We start from the raw sequence: 20,192 nt of genomic DNA, 5'->3' as shown, positions 1-20,192 counted from the left end.
TTGCAGAGGTTTTGTCTCTCCCCAAAGCAGAGAATCATTCTGGAAAAAAAACAGTCAAGTCTTGCCATGGCACAGCTCCAGCCCCAGCTGTGTTTCTCCTGCCAGCGACCCACCCCTCGTTCAGCATAGGAGAACACCTGCAACCAGATGTTGGGGTTGTCCCTGACTCCATGGGGAAAACCAGGAGGGAGAAGGTGAGAAGTTTGTCATGGCACAGGAGTGGAGTGATTTATTTTAAGGCCAGATCTTCCTGTTGTTTCCTATTGTGGAATTCTTTTGGTTCCCTCTTCTGCTCCTCCACCCTCCCAGCGCAGCAGATGTCCCAAGCTGGCTGTGCCGAGAATTTGTCTCGTGTGGGAAACATCTGGGTGCAGTATCTTTTTGGGTGTCTGCCCATGGCAGAAGCTTCCGAGAAGCTGAGGAGGGTTTGAGCTGGTTGATGTCTGATGGAGACTGCTGTTCTTACAGTAAGGGCTGAGAAGGACTTACTTTGCAACACTATTATTATTTAGAAGATACAGGTATTCAGGAATTGGGAGCGATCRTGTCTTGGTCCTCAGGCTTCCTCTCCTTGCTGGGCTGTAGCTGTTGCCTCCGATCTGTGTCTGCAGGAGCGGTGATGAGACTTCCCGTGACTTTGTGATCCTAGCAAAGGGCTGAGACGTCCGTCACCGAGATGACGGTTATAGCTTGTCTCGGTGATGGGATCTGTGTGTCTGTGTACGTTGCCCTCGTGGCTCCCCTTTCCCGGGGAGGGTCGGGGCGACRGGCTGCGCGTGGCGTTGGGCTCCGCGCTCCTGGGCTGCGCTCRGCCCACGGGTGCTCCTGCTCCCGGGCGGGATGGAGGGGGGCTCTGTGTCCGTGGCTGCCCGCGTCCTGGGGCTTGTGCGGCGTCTCTGGAGCTCGGCAGCTGCCTCCCAGCGACGGCACCGCTGCTGCTCCCGGTCCTCCCACGTCTCCCCCTTCCTCCTACCTGAATCGCCCTCGGAAAAAATTGTTTTCTGTGGGCAAAGGCTAAAAAGTGCATTTCGGTCTGATGAGTAACTGATGTGCCGCCTGCGCCAAGGGGCACCCAGGCACCAGAGCGCTTCTCCTTGCACTGCTAAGATAGGTCCCACTCGCTGCTCGTGTCAAGAGACTTAAAACAACTTTTTTTTCCAAGTTCTGGGCGTACCGGGCTGGGCTGGGGGCGGGGGCGTCCCCTCGTGTCCCCTGCAAAGCCGCTGCAGCTGCAGCCCTCCGCTTTGGCTCGGCGAGGGAGCCTGCAGCACCCGGGGGCCGGTCCGCCTGCCGGCTCGGCTCCCGGCTGGCGCTCCGATCGCTAGCCCAGCCTCCCGCCGGGGCCGGGGTTACACGAAGCCGCTCCAACAGCAGCTTATCGCGCAAACGGATTGCCGGATGGTCGCAGGCTCCAGGTCGGGCTACGCTGCCAGCAGCCGTGGGTGTGGAGGCTCGGCGCAGCCTGCTCGACCTGCTGCGCTCGGTTCCCGGGAGCCCGGGGACGGCCCCGCCGCCGCGTTCGGCCGCTCGGGCCCGCGCGTCGCCCTTGATGTCTGGGGAACAGCTGGAGGTACCGGAGGCCCGGGGCGTTCTTTGCTTTGGAGAAACCTGGGAAAACCAGGGGTTTTCCGCGGGCGCCGCTCCAGGCGGAGCTGTCTGCAGGCTGCTCCACTCTAGGTAAATAGCAGCGGGCACGAGAGGGAGCCTGGCCGGGGGACGGAGGGACGTGGGGGCCGAAGACGGGCTGGAGCAGGGGGTCTGGGGAGGAGGAGAGCTGGTGGCATCTTGCTGGGGAGATGCGAGGAGCCTGCGGCGAGCGTGGGGCTTGCGGGGCCGTCCCCGTACAGTGCCCGGCTCCGTATCCGTGTGCTGTGAGCCCGGCTTGCGGGGGAYGCCAGCCCGGCCTCCCTCGCCCGGCAATTGCCCCGTGGCTCAGAGGAGTTCCCAGAATGATGCTCGTGCTGGTCACGAGCAGGAGGAGTGGACGGAGCACTGTCGTCTAAAATTAGACAGGGAACAATTTATAAATAGCGAACTCAGCAGCGATGCTCCGGCGTCGCTTTATGCCCGCCGTGCCGGGCGGCRGACGGGGGAGCCGGGGCTGCGCGCGGGCGCTCGCAGGTGAGGCGCAGCCCCGGCAGGCGCTTCCTCCGGGCGCCGGCATCTGCCGCCGGAAGCCGCGATCCGAGAGGCGGCTCTCAGCGGGTGCCACCCCGCRCCGGGGAGCCGGCTCAGCTGGCGGATGTGGTGACTGACCCCGGCACCGCTCCTGCGCGGCGTCGGTGCAAAACAAGAGTGGTGGTTTCCAGCGAAGCCGCCTGCCTCCGCGTCGCGAGTCGGCGGGAGCGCCCCGCTGCTTTCTCAGCTGGGACGTGGTAAGCGGCGGGGGCTGCAGCCTGCGCGCCGGGCTGCTCGAACGGCGCTGCGGGTGCTTGTCGGGCTGCGCCCCGAGTCTCCGCGGGCTCCTTTTCCAAGGAAGCAGAAAGCGTTGGGCGTTGGCACTTGTTTTTCTCTTGGTGGGAGGAAGAGAGGAGGAACGGTTAGCATTTGTGTTGCAAAACTCCAGCAAAGCTCCAGGCTTTGCTTTCCTCAGGCCTGGCTTCTCCAGGGTCTTCAGGGGCTAACGCTAGCAGCCATGGGAACGCTGTCCAGACGGAGCTGGCGGCAGATGCGTTGCCCGCGAGGCCGCGCTCTGCTSCTGGAGCCGGGAGTGCGGGATCAGAGCTGCCGTTGGCTGCAGCGCGGGGCTGGCGGGCTTCGGAGGCGAGCTCTGCACGCCGCGGGTCGGGGCCCGCCGTGGTTCCAGCATCGCTTCCAAACAGCCCTTTCTTTCTCCGCCTGGAGGTCGGGCAGCCCAGCCCCTGGCAGCTGCGAGGGGGGTGAAGGGAAATTGAGCACAGCAGCAAGTGCACATGTTCAAAACAGAAAGCGAGAGAGGCCGAGAGGCTGCGCGGCTGCATGCGCTTATTAGTTTAGCGTGCAGGTTATCCTGAGGTCAGGGGAGAGCACAGAGGGTTTCGTCGGAGACGTTGTGGTAGGTGAGGCAGCAGGCAGAAAACTTTCCAAAATTAAAAAAAAATAAAATAAAAAAAAGCAAGCCTCCCACCCCCACCCCCACCATGGGGCCCTCTGCATTTTTGTGCTGCTGAGGACTTTTCTGCAATATTGAATTYGGCCTCCTGGCTTTAGATTATTTTAGGCTTTGATTATTGCGTCTAAATGAGCCTGATACTCTCAGGTTATTTAGGGTCAGAGGGTTTACCAGGAAGGGGAGGGAGACGGCGCTCTCAGCGCTCCAGAATCAAGTAATAACACAAGAAGACCTTGAGACTGAGTGCCTTCATCAGCTCCCCCTCCCAGCACCTCCAGGCAGGGAAGTGCAAATGCATCCAGCCTTCCTTGCTGGCAGCCAAGGACAGCTTTCTGGAAGTCTGACTAGGCCAAAGTACCTTTTCAGTCTGCTGCATGAAGAAGTGTATTTTAATGAGGCTGTTTCTGGCTCTTTAGCATTTTATTTATCCAAATGTTGGCCTTGTGCTCTATTGCTGTGTCCTGGTGATTTATGGCACTGTAGGCACTGCCTGTGTCTGTCCATCCTCAGAGATGCTGCTGTTACTGCTGCTCCAGCCTAAACCAGCTGCTTTTTGTGGTGGGGGGCCAGGGCCTGCTGAAAAGGGCCCCGCTGAGGTGAGCTCTTTCRGGGCAGGTTTCTGGCTGGGGTTAGGGCAGAAAGGCTGTACTTCGCTTGCTTTCCCTGCAAGACCCTTCCTGCCAGGATGCTCTGGCAGGTAGCGATAGTAAGGTCTGTTGTCTTCAATATCACCCGTGAAAGGCCTTGACTGAACCCAGTTCGCTATAAAGGCGAGCAGAGCGTTGCRTCTGACCCTGTCTAAAGGAGGGGGCTTTGCAGCAGCCTCTTCTGACCTGGCGTGGTTTGCTGAAGTCTGCCTGTGGGTCCTTGCAGTCCAGCTGGACTGCTGAATGGCAGCAGATGCTGTGCTGTGGGCRCCCCGAAATCCTCCTGTACGAGGAGCTGCAGTTCTGGCGGTGGTGTGATGTTAGCAGCAGCTCTATACCTGTGTGCGCAGTCCCCTGCCGCACAGTCCCATGTCCCTGCTACTTCCCTTCTGCTTACGGAAACACGCCACCCCTTTTGAGCGCAGAGTCACTTGGGCATGGGACAGCACAATGCGAGGCTGAACTCCCTGAGCCCTGAAGGCTTATGCCCTGCTTTCATTCGGGTGGCTTATTCAGGAGCTAGCGCAGGTGCATAGTCTGAAGCTGAATAACATAGATTTTCCTTGTCATTTTCCCAATTTTACTAAGCTGGCTCCGCCTTAAGCTTCAGAGATGCTGTTTGCTGGCTTTGAGGTGTCTGTTCCTCGCACACAAGACTGATGGCCTTTATTTTCTCGGCACCTTTGGCCAGGGCAGTGATCCAGCACAGTGTAATGCCAGGTGGCTTTGGAAGGACAAAGAGAGCGATGTGTTTCTGGGCTTGGAAGATGGAGAGGATCTAGCTTCTTCACTGCACTTGGATGTCARGCTGCTCCCAGCTGCAGGGATCTGACTGTCCTCTCCTGGCTGGGTGACTTCTAAGGTTCTCCAAGTCTGCTCCTGGCCTGGGCTTGCTGGCATGGTGCAGGTGCCCTGGGGCAAGTCTGGGGTGGCTGTGGGTTGTGGCAGAAGCAGAGAGGAAGATGAGCAAGGATGCGTGTGCCAGGGCTGCCATGCAGAGCTGGTGATGGGAATGCTGGGGGGAAAGCCCCCACCTGCGCTCTGCTGTAAGGATGTCCGTGCAGTTCTCGGGGGACCGCTGCGCCGGCTGCGTTTGGGCTGTGCTATCCAGTTCAGACGAAGAGGCTTTCTGACTGCTCGTGAGACTGCTCCCTTGGCATCACGTGGATTAGCTTCCGTTTCCATCGGAGAGGAGAGGATGGGTGCCCCGGGGCCTGGCCTGAATGGAGCTTTGTTCTCATGGCCAGCCGAGAGCCGTTGCCCAAGATCTGCCATGGAGCCACAGCGGTGCGGGGCAGAAGAATGTAACCCCTGAGCTTGGAAGCTAACCCTTGGCATCACCTTGCATGTTCTTGAGCTTTCTAAGGCTCTAAAGGGGCTAGTCCTCGCAGAAAGGAAACTCTGGCCTGTTGCCTGTCTGTTTATACTCTGCCCTCACTGTCAGAGCTGACAGTTCCTTTTGTTCAGGGTTATGTTTTGGGAAGCTGCTATTTTATCATGAGGATGATAAGGTCTTGGAATTGACACTTCCGAAGTGACTTSTTGTTGTTGTTGTTGTTTTGCTTTGGTTTTGTTTTGGAAATATTCCCCCTCCTTCAGTTGAGCAGAGAAGGTTAATTTCTGTCAGCAAGTGAGAAAGACATTAATTTCATCCCGTGTTCATTCTTCTTTCTTTAATTTTTATTTCACAACATTTACTGAATTTATTAAATTCTGTAGGATTTCCAGAAGTCACAATACTTCTGTGTAGGAGCAGCTGAAGCCCAAGGACTGTAGAAAAGGTTGGTTGAAAAGGAATGAAGTCCCACTAGGAGGCAATGGGAGAAAGGGAACCGAGAGCCCTGGAGAAGGTGCTCTGACGCATCCACAGGTAGGAGACCAGGGGGCTGCAAAGAACAGGAAGAGAGGTAAAGAGAAAAAGAGGGAGAGAATGAGCAAGTAGTAGAATTGGGCAAAAACCAGGAAAAAGGATCAACGTGTAGCTTGGGGCTGCAGGGTTTATAGTTGCTGTACTTCAGATGTCTTATAGCTGCCCTAGAGCAGGTGCCAAGACTGCGCTAGAAATTCTAGGTCAAGGTTGTGGTCTGAATCATACTTCTGCTGCGTGCGTTGGTGTCGGGGCGATTCGTGTGTCAGTCACCAGATGCCGGTCCCTCGCTTCCATCGGTGCAGGCAGGGTACAGCTTCGCTGGCAGCAGGCTGCCTCCCAGCATGGGGCTTTAAAACGCTGCTAAACAGAAGTGAGGCCTCTTCCGAAGGCTGCTCGTAAAGCTTCCCAGCGCATGCGTTTAAAAACACAGTCGTAGCTCGCAGTGCAATTTACTGTAGTAGCTCTGTGAGCAATTAATCCACCTACGTTCTGCCAGGTCTCCTGCAGTTCCTTTGACAGTTCATCACAGGGCACAGAGATTTGTTGATTTTTAATCCCCCTCACTAATTTTTCACGTTATGTTTTCTTCTGGTAAAAACTGAATGCTAATGTGAGCAAAGTGGAGCAGGTCAGGGAGCGTGTTGGGCGATGCTTGGAAAAGCCGGAGATGGTGCTTGTCAACCTTGCACTTAGTGCTGAAGCTGRAAGAGCACATCTTGGAGGTCTTAACCCAGGGATGATGGCACTGCGCAGCGAGCTTCCCCGTTGCTCCAGGCCGTGTGATGAGGCTCCGAGCTCCGGCAAGAGTGTTCTGAAAGGGGGTAGTAAAGGAAAAGGCAAGACTCAACCGAGTGTGGGCAGGGGGGAAAGAGAAAAACAGATGGTTCTCAGGATGTGCAGGAACCTCGTTTCAAGGGCACAGCCTTCGAGCCTCCCAGACGGGTAATTCTAGTTTCTACGCCCACGGAAGGTGACGGTCCTAGCTGTGGGCCTATTGGTGCATCTTCCCAGCCATTATACGTGTGTGTTTTGTATATAGATGTCAGAAGCTGCATTGCTCGGTTCTGTTAAAACCCAGATGGGTGCGAACGCTGGGAAGCCTGTTGTGGGCAGCGATTCTGCTTTGGCTGGAGCTGGACTGTACGAGCCAACAGGTTCCTTCGCTTCGGATGTTTATGGTTATCCCCGTCTGTAGTTGCACTGACTGCACATAATCTGACCTGCAGCCCCACAGGGCCTCGTGCATGAGTGGATTGTAGAGATGAAGCAAAAGCTGCAGCTCAGGGGAGTCTCCTCACTTGGTGACAGGGTTCACAGCACAGGTGGRACATCTCCGTGAAGCTGAGTAGAGGTGGTGTCCTGCAAACGTCCTCCTTATGCCCCTGCAGTCTTTCTGAAGACACAACTCTCTCTAACGGCTGAGGTCTGAACCGGCAGGCCTGGAGGCAGAGTTTTGGGGGTTGGCGGAGGCCCTTGATTCCTGCAGTCACCCAAGTTCAGTCAGAAGAGAGAAAGAATAGCACTGCTCTATTGCTTAATGTTGAGGAGAAATGAGCCTGATTCCAAGAATTAATATCCTGTGCTATTCCGGGTACAACGAGAAATAGCAGCCGGCGGACACCACCATTCCCCTTCTTCCTCCTTTCACTATTTGGCTCTTTTCAGCTTTTGTGCAAGAGAGGCTGAACTTGGGGTAGGGGATCTGTTTTTCTTGGCTCCCCTGGACTGAGTGCTTAGAATTTCTATTTTTCTTCCTGGCTTTCCAGAAAGCTACTATGCAAACATGTTGTTTTACCTTCTGATAGCCAAAGATGTGGAGTTTTGATACTTCCTGATATTTCCTCCTAATCTGCAGCCACAGCTGAAGGAGAACATGGGATCCAGTGCTGGAGTGGGTATTCTGCTCATTTACATCTTGGGAAAGGGATCTGTAGGTGAAGGTTGTTGCAATTTAAGCTCCTAAATCCTTTCTTTGCCTGACAAATTCACCTTGCTAAGGTGGTACTTCAGTTACTCTGTAGTATTGAAGCATATCAGTCTTCATTACATCTGGTCAAATAATTTCTGTTGCAGCTCTTATGGCTGAGATGCCCTCCACCCCAACTGCATGTACTTACCATTTTATTTACCGATTTTAGTCTCTGAATTTTTTTTTTTTTTAAGGGAGTTGGAGCTTTATTGTTCCAGGTGAGAACGGCTCAAAATAGACTCCTAGGTGGAACTGGTTCTTTCTAACATAAATATCTATCAGTGTTACCAGGGATATTCTGTGGCAGGGCTTTCTACGCCATTGCTGAAGGTCTTAGTTAATTAGATGATTGGTTGTCTTTTCTGGTCAAGTATCTATCTGCAAATAAAAAATAGCAATTGAAATGTAGCTGCTGAAATACTGCTGCTGGAATCAGTCTGTGGCAGAGAGCAGGAGCGCTTCTTATTTAATTAAAGTGGGAACATACCGTACTGTACTCTGCAAGGGTCAAGGAACAAAAGGGACATACACATAATAAGTAGCAAACTATCCTTTCAAACAGCTTTAGCCCAGCCCAGGGGAGCTGTGTTTAAAGGGACACTGTCAAGATAACATTGTGATTTCTCTTCCCCCCTTTTTTATTCTAAACCACCGTGTAGATTATTGAAGCTGAAAGTATCCTGTGACTTAATTTTCTTCTTGCATGTTCTTATTCTCGGGTTTGAAGGCATCACTACTTGGATGCCAAAAAGCGCTGTGTGCTTGCCTACTGGCAGGGTTGAGCTTGTCGGTGTTGCATCCCAGGAGCCCACCCTGCGAGCAGCCTGAGTAACGGGCTAGAGCCATCTGGACCAGAGCGGCCGAGCCACCGTCTTAGCACGGTGCACGATTGGTGATTGCTGGGGACCTTCTGGGGGGGAGGCACTGAGCTGTGTGGACTGTGTGGTCCAGCACCCCATGCTTCAAAGGAGGAGTATTGATACAGCTTCTTCTGAGTCGTCAGGGTTCACTGCTTTCATGACAGTTGCCACCAGCGTAACAAGCGCTTCTGTGTTTCTTTCTGCAGGATGTCGCGCTCTTAGAGTACCAGCATCATTCCAGGGATTACGCGTCCCACCTCCCGCCGGGGTCCATCATGCAGCCGCAGCGGAGGAGGCCGTCCCTGCTGTCAGAGTTCCAGCCGGGCAACGAGAGGTAAAGGGCGCCAGTCCCCAAGGTCCCCCGGGTGCCTTTGGGCATCCTCCTGCTGTTGTAGCAAGCGTCGGCACGGTGCTGTGACGTTGAGGAGGGCTCTGGGACACCTCTGCTATGTTATGTTTTTGTTACAGGCTACGCTCGGTCTCTGGGCTGGTCTTAGCTTAGTAGTGCTAATGCAAGCGACACCTTTGCCATCTGGCCTCTTCCCTTAGATCGTMTGTCACTTCAAAGACATCTTAACTCCCCTTCCCCCCCCCCAAGTCTTCCAAGGAGCTACACATGGCCATAACTGGTTGCACTGACTTTCTTCAGTGTGGAAAATGAAGCTGTGTTGTTGGTTTTGGCCTGTAGCTCCCTAGACTGAAGGGAGGAGTGAGAATAGCACATTTCCATTATTCATCTCTGCTTCCTCTTTGTTGCTCTCTTCCTCCTTGTTTTCATTGTTTTTGTTTCTCTTTCTGCATTCCTCTTGCAGCTTTTTCCGGGCGTTTTTTTTCCCCCTGTCTGATCCTCTTGCAAATCTCCCTCTGTCACTGATTGCTTTCTCCTCTCCCATGTGAGACTGTTAATGTTTTCTGTGCGACTCGGGCAAGTGCCATGTGGCTAGAAATGCTGTAGATGCAGTAACCACAGGAGCTGATCTGCTTTAAAGGCCATCACTCTCGCTCTCTGTTTCGTCACAAAACACTGCTCTCTCCGTTTCACAGTTTCTCTTCTGCATTTGACACTTAGTGGTTTTGGAAAAAAATATCCTGGAAGTGAAATAAGAACCTTAGAACAGTAGATTTATGCAAAGCGTTTTTTGATGCTCCCTCCCTGGTCAGGCTAAGAATAAAAGCAGTGCAGAGCCACTGAGCTGTTGCTTATGGCTGGTGAGCGATGAGTCTGTTTCTCTAAAATCATAATTGTTAGGGGAGAGGAGAAAGACCTCTCAGGCAGCTGTAGACCCGGTGTTTTGCTAGAAACGTGGACGGCACCCTCTTTTTCTAGCGTGGTGGACTCCGCTTGATGCTGAGCAGAAACAGAACAGTGAGAATTTGGAGGCGGAACGCAGACTCCAGAGTGAACTGGGCATCTGCCCTCCTGGATGCTCTTGTGCACAGCCCTCTGATGCTCATGTTTACAGAGGGGTAGTATTATTTCTAACGGCTAATAATCTGTTACTGCCTGATATGTTGCTTTGATTTCTCAGTGGTAACTTCTCCTTGGTGCAGTGCAACAAAACTAAGTTGGAAGTGAATCAAACTGGAACCATGTGTTTGAAGAGTCAGCTTAATTTGGGGGAGATGGGTACAGGGAACCTGGCAGCATGGTCCCTGCTGGCTTTTGTTTTTCAGAGCCATAAACACACTAATTATGGTTTGCAAAATGGAGAACCAGTTCTGCTCTCCAGTAAAATTAAGGGTTTCATGGTCTAAATGTGCTATTTTAAAAATTTATCTTAGTTCCTCCATATAACTAAAAACCAGTTTACAAACCTTGGTGTATGCTGTACCACACACACAATCTAGAGTGGTCATCCAAGCATCTCACTTCTCACCATGTTTCAAACCGTCCAAGCACTGATTATATTTGTGTTGCTAATCACTTGAATGTGGGTAGATGCTAGCTRGGGTTACCATGTCTAGATACACATCCAAATGGTTATCTTGAGTATTTCAGCACTTTTAACTAAAGTGTTTAAGTTTAGGCATGCTATAAAATGAAACTTTTTTAAAACAGACTCAACTTTCCATTTCACACTTTTTTCCCTGCAGCATCTGAAGAATTGAACTTTTGCAAAAATTATACTCAGTAGTAAGGCTAAAAATACCACTTAAGTTTAGCTCAATTAGCATACTAGGCTATAGATCTATTAAAAAAAAATAGAAGTAGTTGGGCATCTGGGGATGCAGGATGGGGGGCGTCTCTAGAAATTTCCAGCTCAGTGTAATTACTGAAGCCGTTCAAACTAGGCTGAGTTGGGGTTGAGGAGGTGTTAGTCTCTCTTGCAAATACAGCTACTGTTCTCCTGCAGCTATAAGTACCAGATTTTGAAAACTGTCCCTTGGGGGCTGTGCTTTCTCCTTTTCGTGGTATGAGAATCTGCTCTACGATCATGCCTGATGAAACCAGCTATAGATAGAGCCCTTTGGGCACTTGGTTGCTCACCCCAGAATTTGCTGTGTGCTCAAGGGCCAAGAACCCGGAGCTTCTGGAGCAGGTCGGGTTGACGCTGATGTCCACCCCAGCAAATGGCGTGGATTCTGCCTGGTGCAGAAGCAAAGCCTGGACAAGGGAGGGTGGCGAAAGCAGGCACCTCTGCAGCTGAGTCCCTTTGGCAGGTTCACGCCGGGCGCATCTGTAAGCACTTTGGCTTTGTTCCTGGGCTCCAGTTGATGGTTTTCAAGCAGAGGCAGCTGGCTCTCAGCATGAGGGGCAGGGGAGGAGGGAGCAACCAACAGCAAACAAATAATGTCTGCAAAGCAGGGACGGGGGGAATAAATAGAGGGAAGCACAGGGGTGTGCTGTGTCTGAAAGGAAGAGGCTCATCCTGCGTTTAGCTTTGCAATACGCTTCCTCGCACACAGCAGAGGTGGGTGTCAGGCAGTTGCTCATGGATTTCTAGGCTGCCTTTCCTTCCCTTCTCCCTCTCCCCTTAAAGCAAGCCTTGGTGGGGGGGAGCCCTTCCAATTCCCCTTTGCTTTGGGTATTCAGAAAGGAAGCAGTCTGTCTGGTGTTGGTTGCAGTGTCTGACACTCTTCCAGAATCGTTTCCCCCTTCCCGCCCCCTTAAAGAAATAAATTTGTGAGTCTAGTGCAAGTGGAAGGTGTCAGACTGACAGCTCCGGAGACTGAGGCCTGCACGTGCTCCCTGAGCAGAGCCGGCCCAGACGGACAGCCCTGCCCTGCCACGCTGTGCCTTGCGGCGGATCCAGAGCGGTTGCTCCGGCCGGAGAACGCAGCACGGCCCCTGGGACCGCTCGGGCCTGGCTGCTCTCGGGCTATCCGCCTGGCTGCAGGTGCTTTGCGTGCTGCTCCCGCTCCTCTCCGGGGAACTGCAGGGATTTACTTTCCCCTCTGCTGTTTCCTGGGGATGGCGTCCCACTTTGGTTTTGCCTTCACCCTGGGCAAGTCTCCAAAGCCTCTGCATGCTCTCTTTGCACAAAGTGTTTGAGGGATGCTATAAATCCCGTGGAAATCACTYGGGTTTACTTTGACCATCTTCCTGTGGTGGCAGCTTTAGTTTCATGGTCTCTCCTCCTCTCCTGGCTGCTGTTTTGTTGTGGCCACTAGGAATAGGCCGGTGAAAAGGGAATTAGCAGTGGAGCCTTTCACCGTGGGGTCAGTGTTTCTAGCGTGAATCAGGTGTCAGCGGCAAAAAGCTGCTGCCGTCTTGAGTGGCAACGTGCTGGAAGGAACAGAGCTCTGAGATGGTTGTAAATTTGGGGTCTCCCTGAGCGRGAAGCTCTTTGAACGCCCTGTTCAGATAGCTGGACTTCCCCATAGTTGTGCCTGGTGGGTCAGGCAGGATGGGGAGAAACAGCCCCTGAAGCGTTGCCTCCAGCATGGGTGCTCCTTCCTTGGGGGGGACAGGCCTCCTGCTTGTCCTGCTTCCCACCCAGGGCAGCCCAGTCCTATGGGTGACGCTCGTGGAGCTGCAGCCAACCCTTCCCCGAGTAAATAAACCTCAAGAGTCCTCACCGCCCCTTGGGGAATGGATAAAGACTTGAATTGCTGCACAGCGAAGTCTGGCTTGAAAGAAGGAAGAAAAACTTGAACCACTCGGACTCTGTTGCTGTAGGGAAAGTTGGCTCTGTGTTTCTTTGCAGGGATGTGCTGCTTTCCTTGATGGTTTTTTTGGTAGCAGTCTTTTTCTTGGAAGGATCCACAGACTTCCCCATAGCTTGTTCAGTTGGCTGTGCCAACTGGACTGCGGGAGCAAAGAGAAGTATTTCAGGATTTGCTGTTGGTACAAGTCGTACCATGAATGCTTGCAGAGGAATGTCCTGGCAAGGTGACAAGGATTAGGGTTTTCTCTCTTCTATGTATATTTTGATCTGCAAAAGAAATGAGAATAACTGGGTTTAGTGTTAAATGGCAGGTGTCAGTGGGACAGAGTTTCTGAAAATCAGACAAAGACATGTTTCTTGACTCTTTCATATGTGTGATGGTTTTAGAGCAAGATTCCTTATTGATCCAGGAATGCTGGGGTGGATAACGGTTGCACTGGCGGAAAATGTGGCCGTAATAAGTGGTATGCATGTTAACATTGCATATTCTGCCTTTTTCCAGAATAAGATGAGTCACTATTTTCATAGGAGATTATTTTACCAGTTCGTGAGACCATGCTCTTTTCTGGAGTCCTTCTGCTTAGAAGTCATTAAGAGTTTGAAGAGTTCACCCGGTGTTGCTCTGCAGTATGATGTTTAGGATATGTTAACCAGCTGCTGTGTTTTTGCAGCCGTCCGAGATAGCCATGTGCAATATAGCATGAGAGCACGCCTAATTACTGTGCTTATTGAATGTGATTAATCCTTCTGACTAAGGAGCCCAGGGAGTTGTGGGAGTTTGGAGCRTGTGGAAAACCAGTGCGGCGTGTATGGCTGTTGGATATAACGTGCAGTTTTAAGTCTTAATCTGTACTGGGCCAAATGGCACCAACTGTTCCGGAGTTAACAGCGCGGCCAGTCGGATTTTATTTATGGCCTTTAATTAAGTTTCCATTTTTAAAGGTGACCCTTTTCTCAGGAGTGAGCGGTGGTGCAGCTGAAATCCCCTGCAAGCATAGCTCTCTGCRTCTTTTCACATTTAAAATTATGTTCTGGGGGTTGGATTTTTTTTTTTTTTCCCCCTGAGCTGAGCGTGGGAAAACAAGAGCTGGAAAGGGCAGTTGCGGACGCGTGGTTGCTTGGTGCCAGTGTCCCGTCCTGTCCGACCAGTGCCCTCTGTGCCAGCGTAAGCTATGGGCCCATCCACAGGTGGGCGCAGAGAGCAGATGGGACTCTGCAGAGAAGAGCTGGAGACGCTGGGCTTGGTAGGACGGGCTCGTGTGCCCTGGTAGAAGGGTGTGAGGGGAAACCTAGGCTTTGCCTTGGTCGTGATGGAGYGATGAAAGCTCATGAAGCAACTTTGCCGTGTGTGACCTTGAACCAGAGCTTGTTTCGGGGAGGMAGGGTGATCTCATGATGTACGCAACAGGCCTGCTGAAACTGGGAGGGTGCCCCAGGTGCTGGGCTGGGGCGGGCTCCAGGGACCCACAACTGTCGCAAGGGCTTTCCAGCGAGGCTCCAGATTTTGGGTGCCTGCCYGAGGTGGGGGCTCTGAGACCCACCAGTACTCGTTCTCCTTCTCCTGAGTGAGCCAGTGCTGTTGCGTGGCACAGTTTTTTAAAGCTTTTGGTGGTCCTGGCCATGAATAATTCAGACCCTGCATATTGGACTCTTAAATATGCAAGTTTTAAATAAAGCATCTGCTCCCATCTAAATTGGAATTGGCTTGGAAGAAGCCATCCCACACAAGGCTGTCCTGTGCCTTCAGCTTGTGCAGACCGACTTCTTCTGCTGACAGCTGCCACTTAGGGCCGGGAGCTCTCCCTTCCTGCCGGCCCGGCCGCTCTTTCCGTGGCCTCTGTTGTTAAGCCGTGTTGTTTTTCTCCCTCACCGGTGGGATGACAGAGGGAATATATCAGCTGCTCCCCGTACGTGTTTTTCTAGCTGCCTGGTGGCAGGTTTGCTCCTGCAAAACCCTCTGGTTTCTCTCTTTAACAGGTCTCAGTTGCCTGGTCTCCTACTCTGGATATCACGTAAAGGGGTTGCTGAAACCTCAGACAAATCTTAGCACTGGCTATAAATAATTCACTTCAACGCTAGTGTTTTACTATAGTACTTGCTCTCAAAAGCATTTTATTGTCTGTCTGTACCTGTGGGGGCTGGAGGTTACTCTTTTTTTTTTTTTTTTTTTAACTTATTTTTGGAGACAATTTGCCACCAAACCATCTCAGCCAGAGGAAATAAACAGTTATGCTAAGGTGATGGTTTACCTTGGTTCTGGTTCCAAGAAACAGAGAGCCAGTTCTCCACCCTAACTGTCATGCTTGGCCCTGTGTTGTAGGGAACGCTATTTGTGGATGGGAGCAAAATTTAGACAAAATATCCCCTGTTGGGAAGTTACTGGGAGCCTGCTTAGAAGCGCTGCTGGTGTTTTGAACCCTTGGTTCCAAAGGGGAGAAGGGGATTTTGCCGTGTTGGCCAGGCTGGGTTTCCTCCCCATGTATTGCAGAAAAGCCGCCATTCCTTGCCCCGTCACCTTTTGCTCCTCAGCTGATGGAGGAGCGGAGGAAGGGAAGGCTTGAGGAGCAGGAGAGGGCTACGCCGCTCTGAAGGGCAGAGCGAGGTGGGTTACTGGGGCGGGAGGGCTCGCCTGGACATCAGCAGGAGCACACTTGCAAAGAAGATAAAGGTGAGATCTGTTTTCAGGGCTGCTCTTGCATCTCCTCCCTGACGGCAGCTCAAGACATTCCAGTAGATCCTATCTCCCAGGAGATACACGTTCTCGACTTCCTTTATATCTAACTAGCAGTCTACCCCCCTTTTTTGCCCGTTTTGTGCTCAGATAATTCAGGTGAAGGTATAATGTGGCAGAAGACGTTTCCCAGGTCCCTGTCCCACTGTGTGATGAGCACCCTCTGCATGGAGGAGGTAGAGGCGCTCTGCTCCTCGTGTGCCGTCTGAGCAGCTCATAGCCCCTTAACACCCAGCCCCAGTCCACYGAGGAGGTGGCCGTGATGAATTAGTCACACAGCTTTGCAGGTAGTAATGTGCAATTAACTTTTCAGGTTAGTTATGAATCAGAGATCTGATCTTGGGTCATCTTCGTCTTCTGGATTTGGACCTGGCCAAGATAGAGCAGTGAGCAGATGGCRCAGCTAGATGCTGGGGCAAACCCTGGGCTTGCAGCTTCAATAGCCCAAGGTATTGGGGTAGGAATGTCTGGAATAAAACAAACAGGTGGGAACTATTTAGAAAATGCAACAAAACCCCAAACTGAATGTAACAGTGTATATATATATATATATTTTTTAAGGCAATGTAATTTTAAAATGTCATTGCTCTATAAAAGTCCGTTGTAAAGAGCTCGCTGCAGGTGTGGATGTAAAGAGTGAAAGGTGTGAAGGCTTCAAGTAAGAGTGTTTTTATTTGCAGCCAAGACAAGCTGAGTGGGTTGTATTGGGCAAAGTAATCTCGGGAGCGGCTGGAAATTCCAGTGGATAAATTTAATAGAAGCTCCAATGGATGTGGAAATGGAAATAAAATAGCACCCTGTAATGTAGCAGCTGCTTTCCTCAGCATGGCCCCTGGCTCACTCTAACTGCCTTTACAAAGCTGAGTGTTACTCTTATCTTAATACATGGCTTTTGAGTGTAGCGGTCATGTCTGTGCGGTGGCTCCTGTTGCGTTCGTGACAACTACGGAGGTCTCAGAGCTGTCCTGTGTCAATTAGCAGCTTCTTGGTAGTACAGACTTTAAAAAAAAAAAAAAAAGTGAAAATAAATACCTCAGCTTTTTAATTGCCTTGGTGCAGTACAGCCTCGGGTGTTGGAATATTTTAACACCTGCCCTGCTCAACAGTTGCTTATTGTTACTCGGTTTTACAGCAGAGCTCGAACTGTTGGAGCGCAGCTGTGAGCCGGCAGAATTTGCACGAGAGGCTGGGGCAAACCAGCAGGAAACCCGGGGGGTGCTACGAGGTACCGCTGGGCTTGCTGAGCCGAGTTCTCTGTCGCTTGGTGCGAGAGGGCTTGCAGGTGAAACGAGCCGCGTTTCGAAGCCAAATCGAGGAGCCGTTCTGCTCCGAAGGGTCGGAGCTCCGTTCCTGGGCGCTCGCCGCTTGGAGCTCCGAGCGGCGCAAGGCGTGCGAGGGCCGCTCCGCTCCCCCGGCCCCTCTTTGCTGGGAAGGTCGGGGAGGACAAGCCAGACTCTGTTTCCGTGTGTCAGCAGCGAGCGGCTGCCCGAATTCCAGCGCYGTCCCCCCGTGCCAAACCCGCAGCAGCCGAGCTTGGCCTGCACGCGCTTGCTTGCTGGTGTGGGTGAGGAAGAGAGAAGCGAGAGCGAGCCGTAGCAGGCTTCCTGCAGCTCGGCGCAGCGTGCCGCGCCGGCGTGCGGGAGGGCAGAGGCTCACGCCAGCCCAGGAGATCCGTGTCGCCCGGGTGCCTCCTCCCTGGACGCGCTCCAGAGCCGTTGCAGCCGCCGGGGAGGCTCCCGCCGCTCTCAGAGGGCTCTGGACCGTTCCTTCCTTTTTTGTCGTCCTCTCCCAGCTAGTTAACGAGCTAGGTAAAAATTAGCGCCGGCGATCGCAGTTTGTGGAGGGGGCGAAACCGTGTACAAGACCCGCTGTGTTTCAGGCCTGCTCTTGACACAGCGCTTCCCCTGCCTTCCTCGCGCCGAGCGGTTCGGAGGCGGTTTGGTTTGGTTTGCTTTGCTTTGCTTTGCTTTGGTAACCGGGGAGGATCCTGGTACCACGCGGCTCGGGAGGGCCTGACCAAGCTTGTTTAAGGGGGGAAGAAAAAAACGATGCTTTTCTCCAAGTTCTGAATCTCCTGTGCGTGCGTGYGTGTGTGTTTTTAAGAGGCACGTCTGTCTGAAGTGTTAAAAACACACCCTCGGAGCTGCTGCAACAAAGCTTGATCCTTGGGCGTAGTAAAAGCTTTAATGTGTTTTTGCAGGATCCCTTTACAATTCCCTCAGGAGGCTCCTGCTAGGAAAAATACAGCCGCAAGAAGGTTTTATGCTTGTTTTTAAAAACAACCCCCCCAATTTCCAGGTATTATCAACTGCATCATATTAGCAGGTGAAAGATATTTGAGCCTGATGGGAGCAGTCAGCGCAGCTGCCGTCCCGGGACCGAGTGCCCCTCTCGCTTGCCAGGTCTGTGCTGGGGCCGGGGAACTGCCGGTGGCTGGGGTTGTTTCGTCCCTCCCCCATCTTGTGAAAATAAATCCCGGCTCTCTAGCCACAGAGGAGTATTCATTTTTCCCCTCAATATATAATCTTGGTATTTGTGAACGAGGTTTTAGTTACATGCAGTGAGGCAGGTACCTTTGACTAAATAGTGGTAAAATGGGGCTTCCTGTGGTCTTAGGGCCCACAGGGGGATCCGATGGGCCAGATGTGGGGATCTTCCGAGCTTCGGCTAGTTCTGGCCAGCCTCAGTGTGGGCACCTGGAATCGGGCAGAGCACAGAGCGAAGGCCTGTCTCTGCGGGTGGCTTGCGGGAGGCTCCACCACGTGGCCTYGGGCACCGTGCCTTGGTGTAGGCACAGCTGCCCACCGTGCGTGGTGGCACGGGAGAGAGCAGCTGTGCTTTCCGGGTGTCGACGAGGAGGAGGAGGATGACGACAGTAGTGTGGCCTGAAGGGATTTTTTTAGGAGTTTTGATATGGGTAGCATGAAGGGGAAGTGATCTAGGCCAGGTTCTTGCACTCTGCTGAGAGCGCATCCAAACTCTGTGGTTTCCTTGGCATTTCCAGCAGTGCCACTGAGAACACAGCTCGGCGTGAATCCTCTTCTCGGCCCACGGTTTTGCTTGGCTTTTCCTGATTGCCGAGCTCTTGCAAGGAATCTCTCTGTTCCTGTGATGACTTTCCACCCTGCTGCCTGGAGCAGAGAAGACGTTTCATGTTAATTATGCAACTTTTTGCTGTTAGACCATATGTTTTCTGGGCAGCCGTGGCAGGCTCATAGCTTCTCAGCAGCGTCAGCAGGACTGAACGTCTTCACTCTGCTCCTTTCCCTGGTGCTGAGGGGCTGGGAAGGGGCAACCTGCCGTACTGGGAGTGACTAAGCTGGCTACATAGCCTTGGTGGGTAGCTGTGGTGCTGCAGCTGCGTACTGCTTCCCGGATAATGTCCCGCTTTGCCCGTGAGCAGAACAGGCCCAGCAGGCGCGCCTGCTCCGTGGTGAGTGCGGAGAGCCCCGAAGGAGCAAATGCTCCAGGAGATGCGCAGTGCACGGCAGCCAAGCTCCGGAGCTGTGGCTCCTGGGCTTGTAAAGGCTTGAAACATCTTGCAGTCTTGGGGCTGCATGGGCTCCCTTGGTGCATCCTCCTGGGGAATGGGCAGAGGATGAGATCTCTGTCCTCACTGAAGGGTTTGCAGCGTTTTGAGCAGTCTTAATGCAGGGGAAAGCAGAGGTTGGTTGTTTTTTTTAAAGTCTCCTTTCTCTTTGTGCTCAGATCGCAGGAGTTGCACCTGCGGACCGAGGCGCACCCCTATATCTCTGACCTGGCCAAGCCGTCGGACTTGGAGTTCATTGAAACAAAGAGACCGCGCCTGGATCTGCTGCAGGACCCGCTGATGCGGCACTCGCCTCTCCTGAGTCAAAGCCAGCAGGGCGGGACGGAGGACCTCGCRAAGGTAAGGGGAGAGCCGCCAGGCGGGCGTGTGTTTTGGGATCCCCTTGGCGTTCTGGTGTGGAAGTGCCACTGAGGAAATCTGTGTCGGTTGTGGTTCCCGATGCATCGAACCATGTGCTTTGTGGTGTTGAATGGTCTCCACTGAGACAGGTGACCTCCTTGGGGAAAGYTGGCTGCTGGTGGTTCTTTAGTATGATCTTCCCCAGGAAAACCTCCCTTGTCTTAGTCTTACTTAACAAAGCAAATTGTTTACTTGCAATTGTCCCCTCTTCGCATGTGATAAATTTTACAAAGAGAAATCCCTTGCTTGCGTGCCTGTATGTTTGGATTTAGTTTCACGCTCTGTGGGGTGAATSATATATGGCTTTACCTTGAGTTTGGAATTATTCCTGGTTGGCAGGAAAGTCCTGCTGGACAAACCGGCTGGGGGCAGCTGGCCTGAGCTGCTGATGCGAGCACCAGCCTGTGAATGCAGGGGGTTAATGCTGCTGCAAGTTGGGCTTCAGAGATTTCGTAGCCGTCGTTAAAAGGAGCAGGAAGTTGGCATCCTTACCCAGGGGCAATGGGGATGTTTTGCTATCTTGCTGTGGGAACTGATTTGGAATAACATGTGGACAAGAAAGCTCTCTTGCTTGGGAGTGCYGGGATATTCCGACTTCTCCTATTCTAATGGTACTTGTGGCTCTTGCGTGAGATCCTGCTAACATGCCCTGAACGAGAAAGATATTTAGCTTTAAGTGGGGTAAAACAAGAGTAATTCAGATTCCAAGAGGAGCATGGCTGGATTTCCTGGAGAAAAGGGCTGCAGTGACTGCCGACTGAGAATAGCCAGTGCTTGCGTAATTAGWGAGCTGGTGCTAGGAAGGGATGGAGCAGCTCGTTCGTTGCTGAGAGCCAAATTTGAACTTGGGAACCATGAGAAACGCAGCAGACGTATCATCTCTCTCTCTCCTTTAGCTCTTGATRGCGCGTTGCCTTGAAAAAGGTGCCTCCTAGGTGCTGTGGCCCAGTTCATGTTCCGTTCTTT

At 52.6% G+C, this 20,192-nt stretch overlaps 1 protein-coding gene across 1 annotated transcript in view; it reads left to right on the top strand.

Annotated features, from left to right (window-relative positions):
* Window positions 1–20,192, top strand: part of NCOR2 (nuclear receptor corepressor 2) — a 222,757-nt gene that overhangs the window by 25,782 nt on the left and 176,783 nt on the right. Inside the window, exons 3-4 of the mRNA XM_026058822.1 lie at window positions 8,644–8,771; window positions 18,986–19,166. Of these exons, the coding sequence (XP_025914607.1) occupies window positions 8,644–8,771; window positions 18,986–19,166 (309 nt within the window). The remainder of the gene's footprint in view (window positions 1–8,643; window positions 8,772–18,985; window positions 19,167–20,192) is intronic.

Source organism: Apteryx rowi, unplaced genomic scaffold (assembly GCF_003343035.1).
Source record: "Apteryx rowi isolate R43461 unplaced genomic scaffold, aptRow1 scaffold_15, whole genome shotgun sequence".
Lineage (NCBI taxonomy): Eukaryota > Metazoa > Chordata > Aves > Apterygiformes > Apterygidae > Apteryx > Apteryx rowi.
The sequence above is the reverse complement of the archived record's forward strand: the minus strand, read 5'-3'. Positions and strand labels throughout refer to the sequence as shown.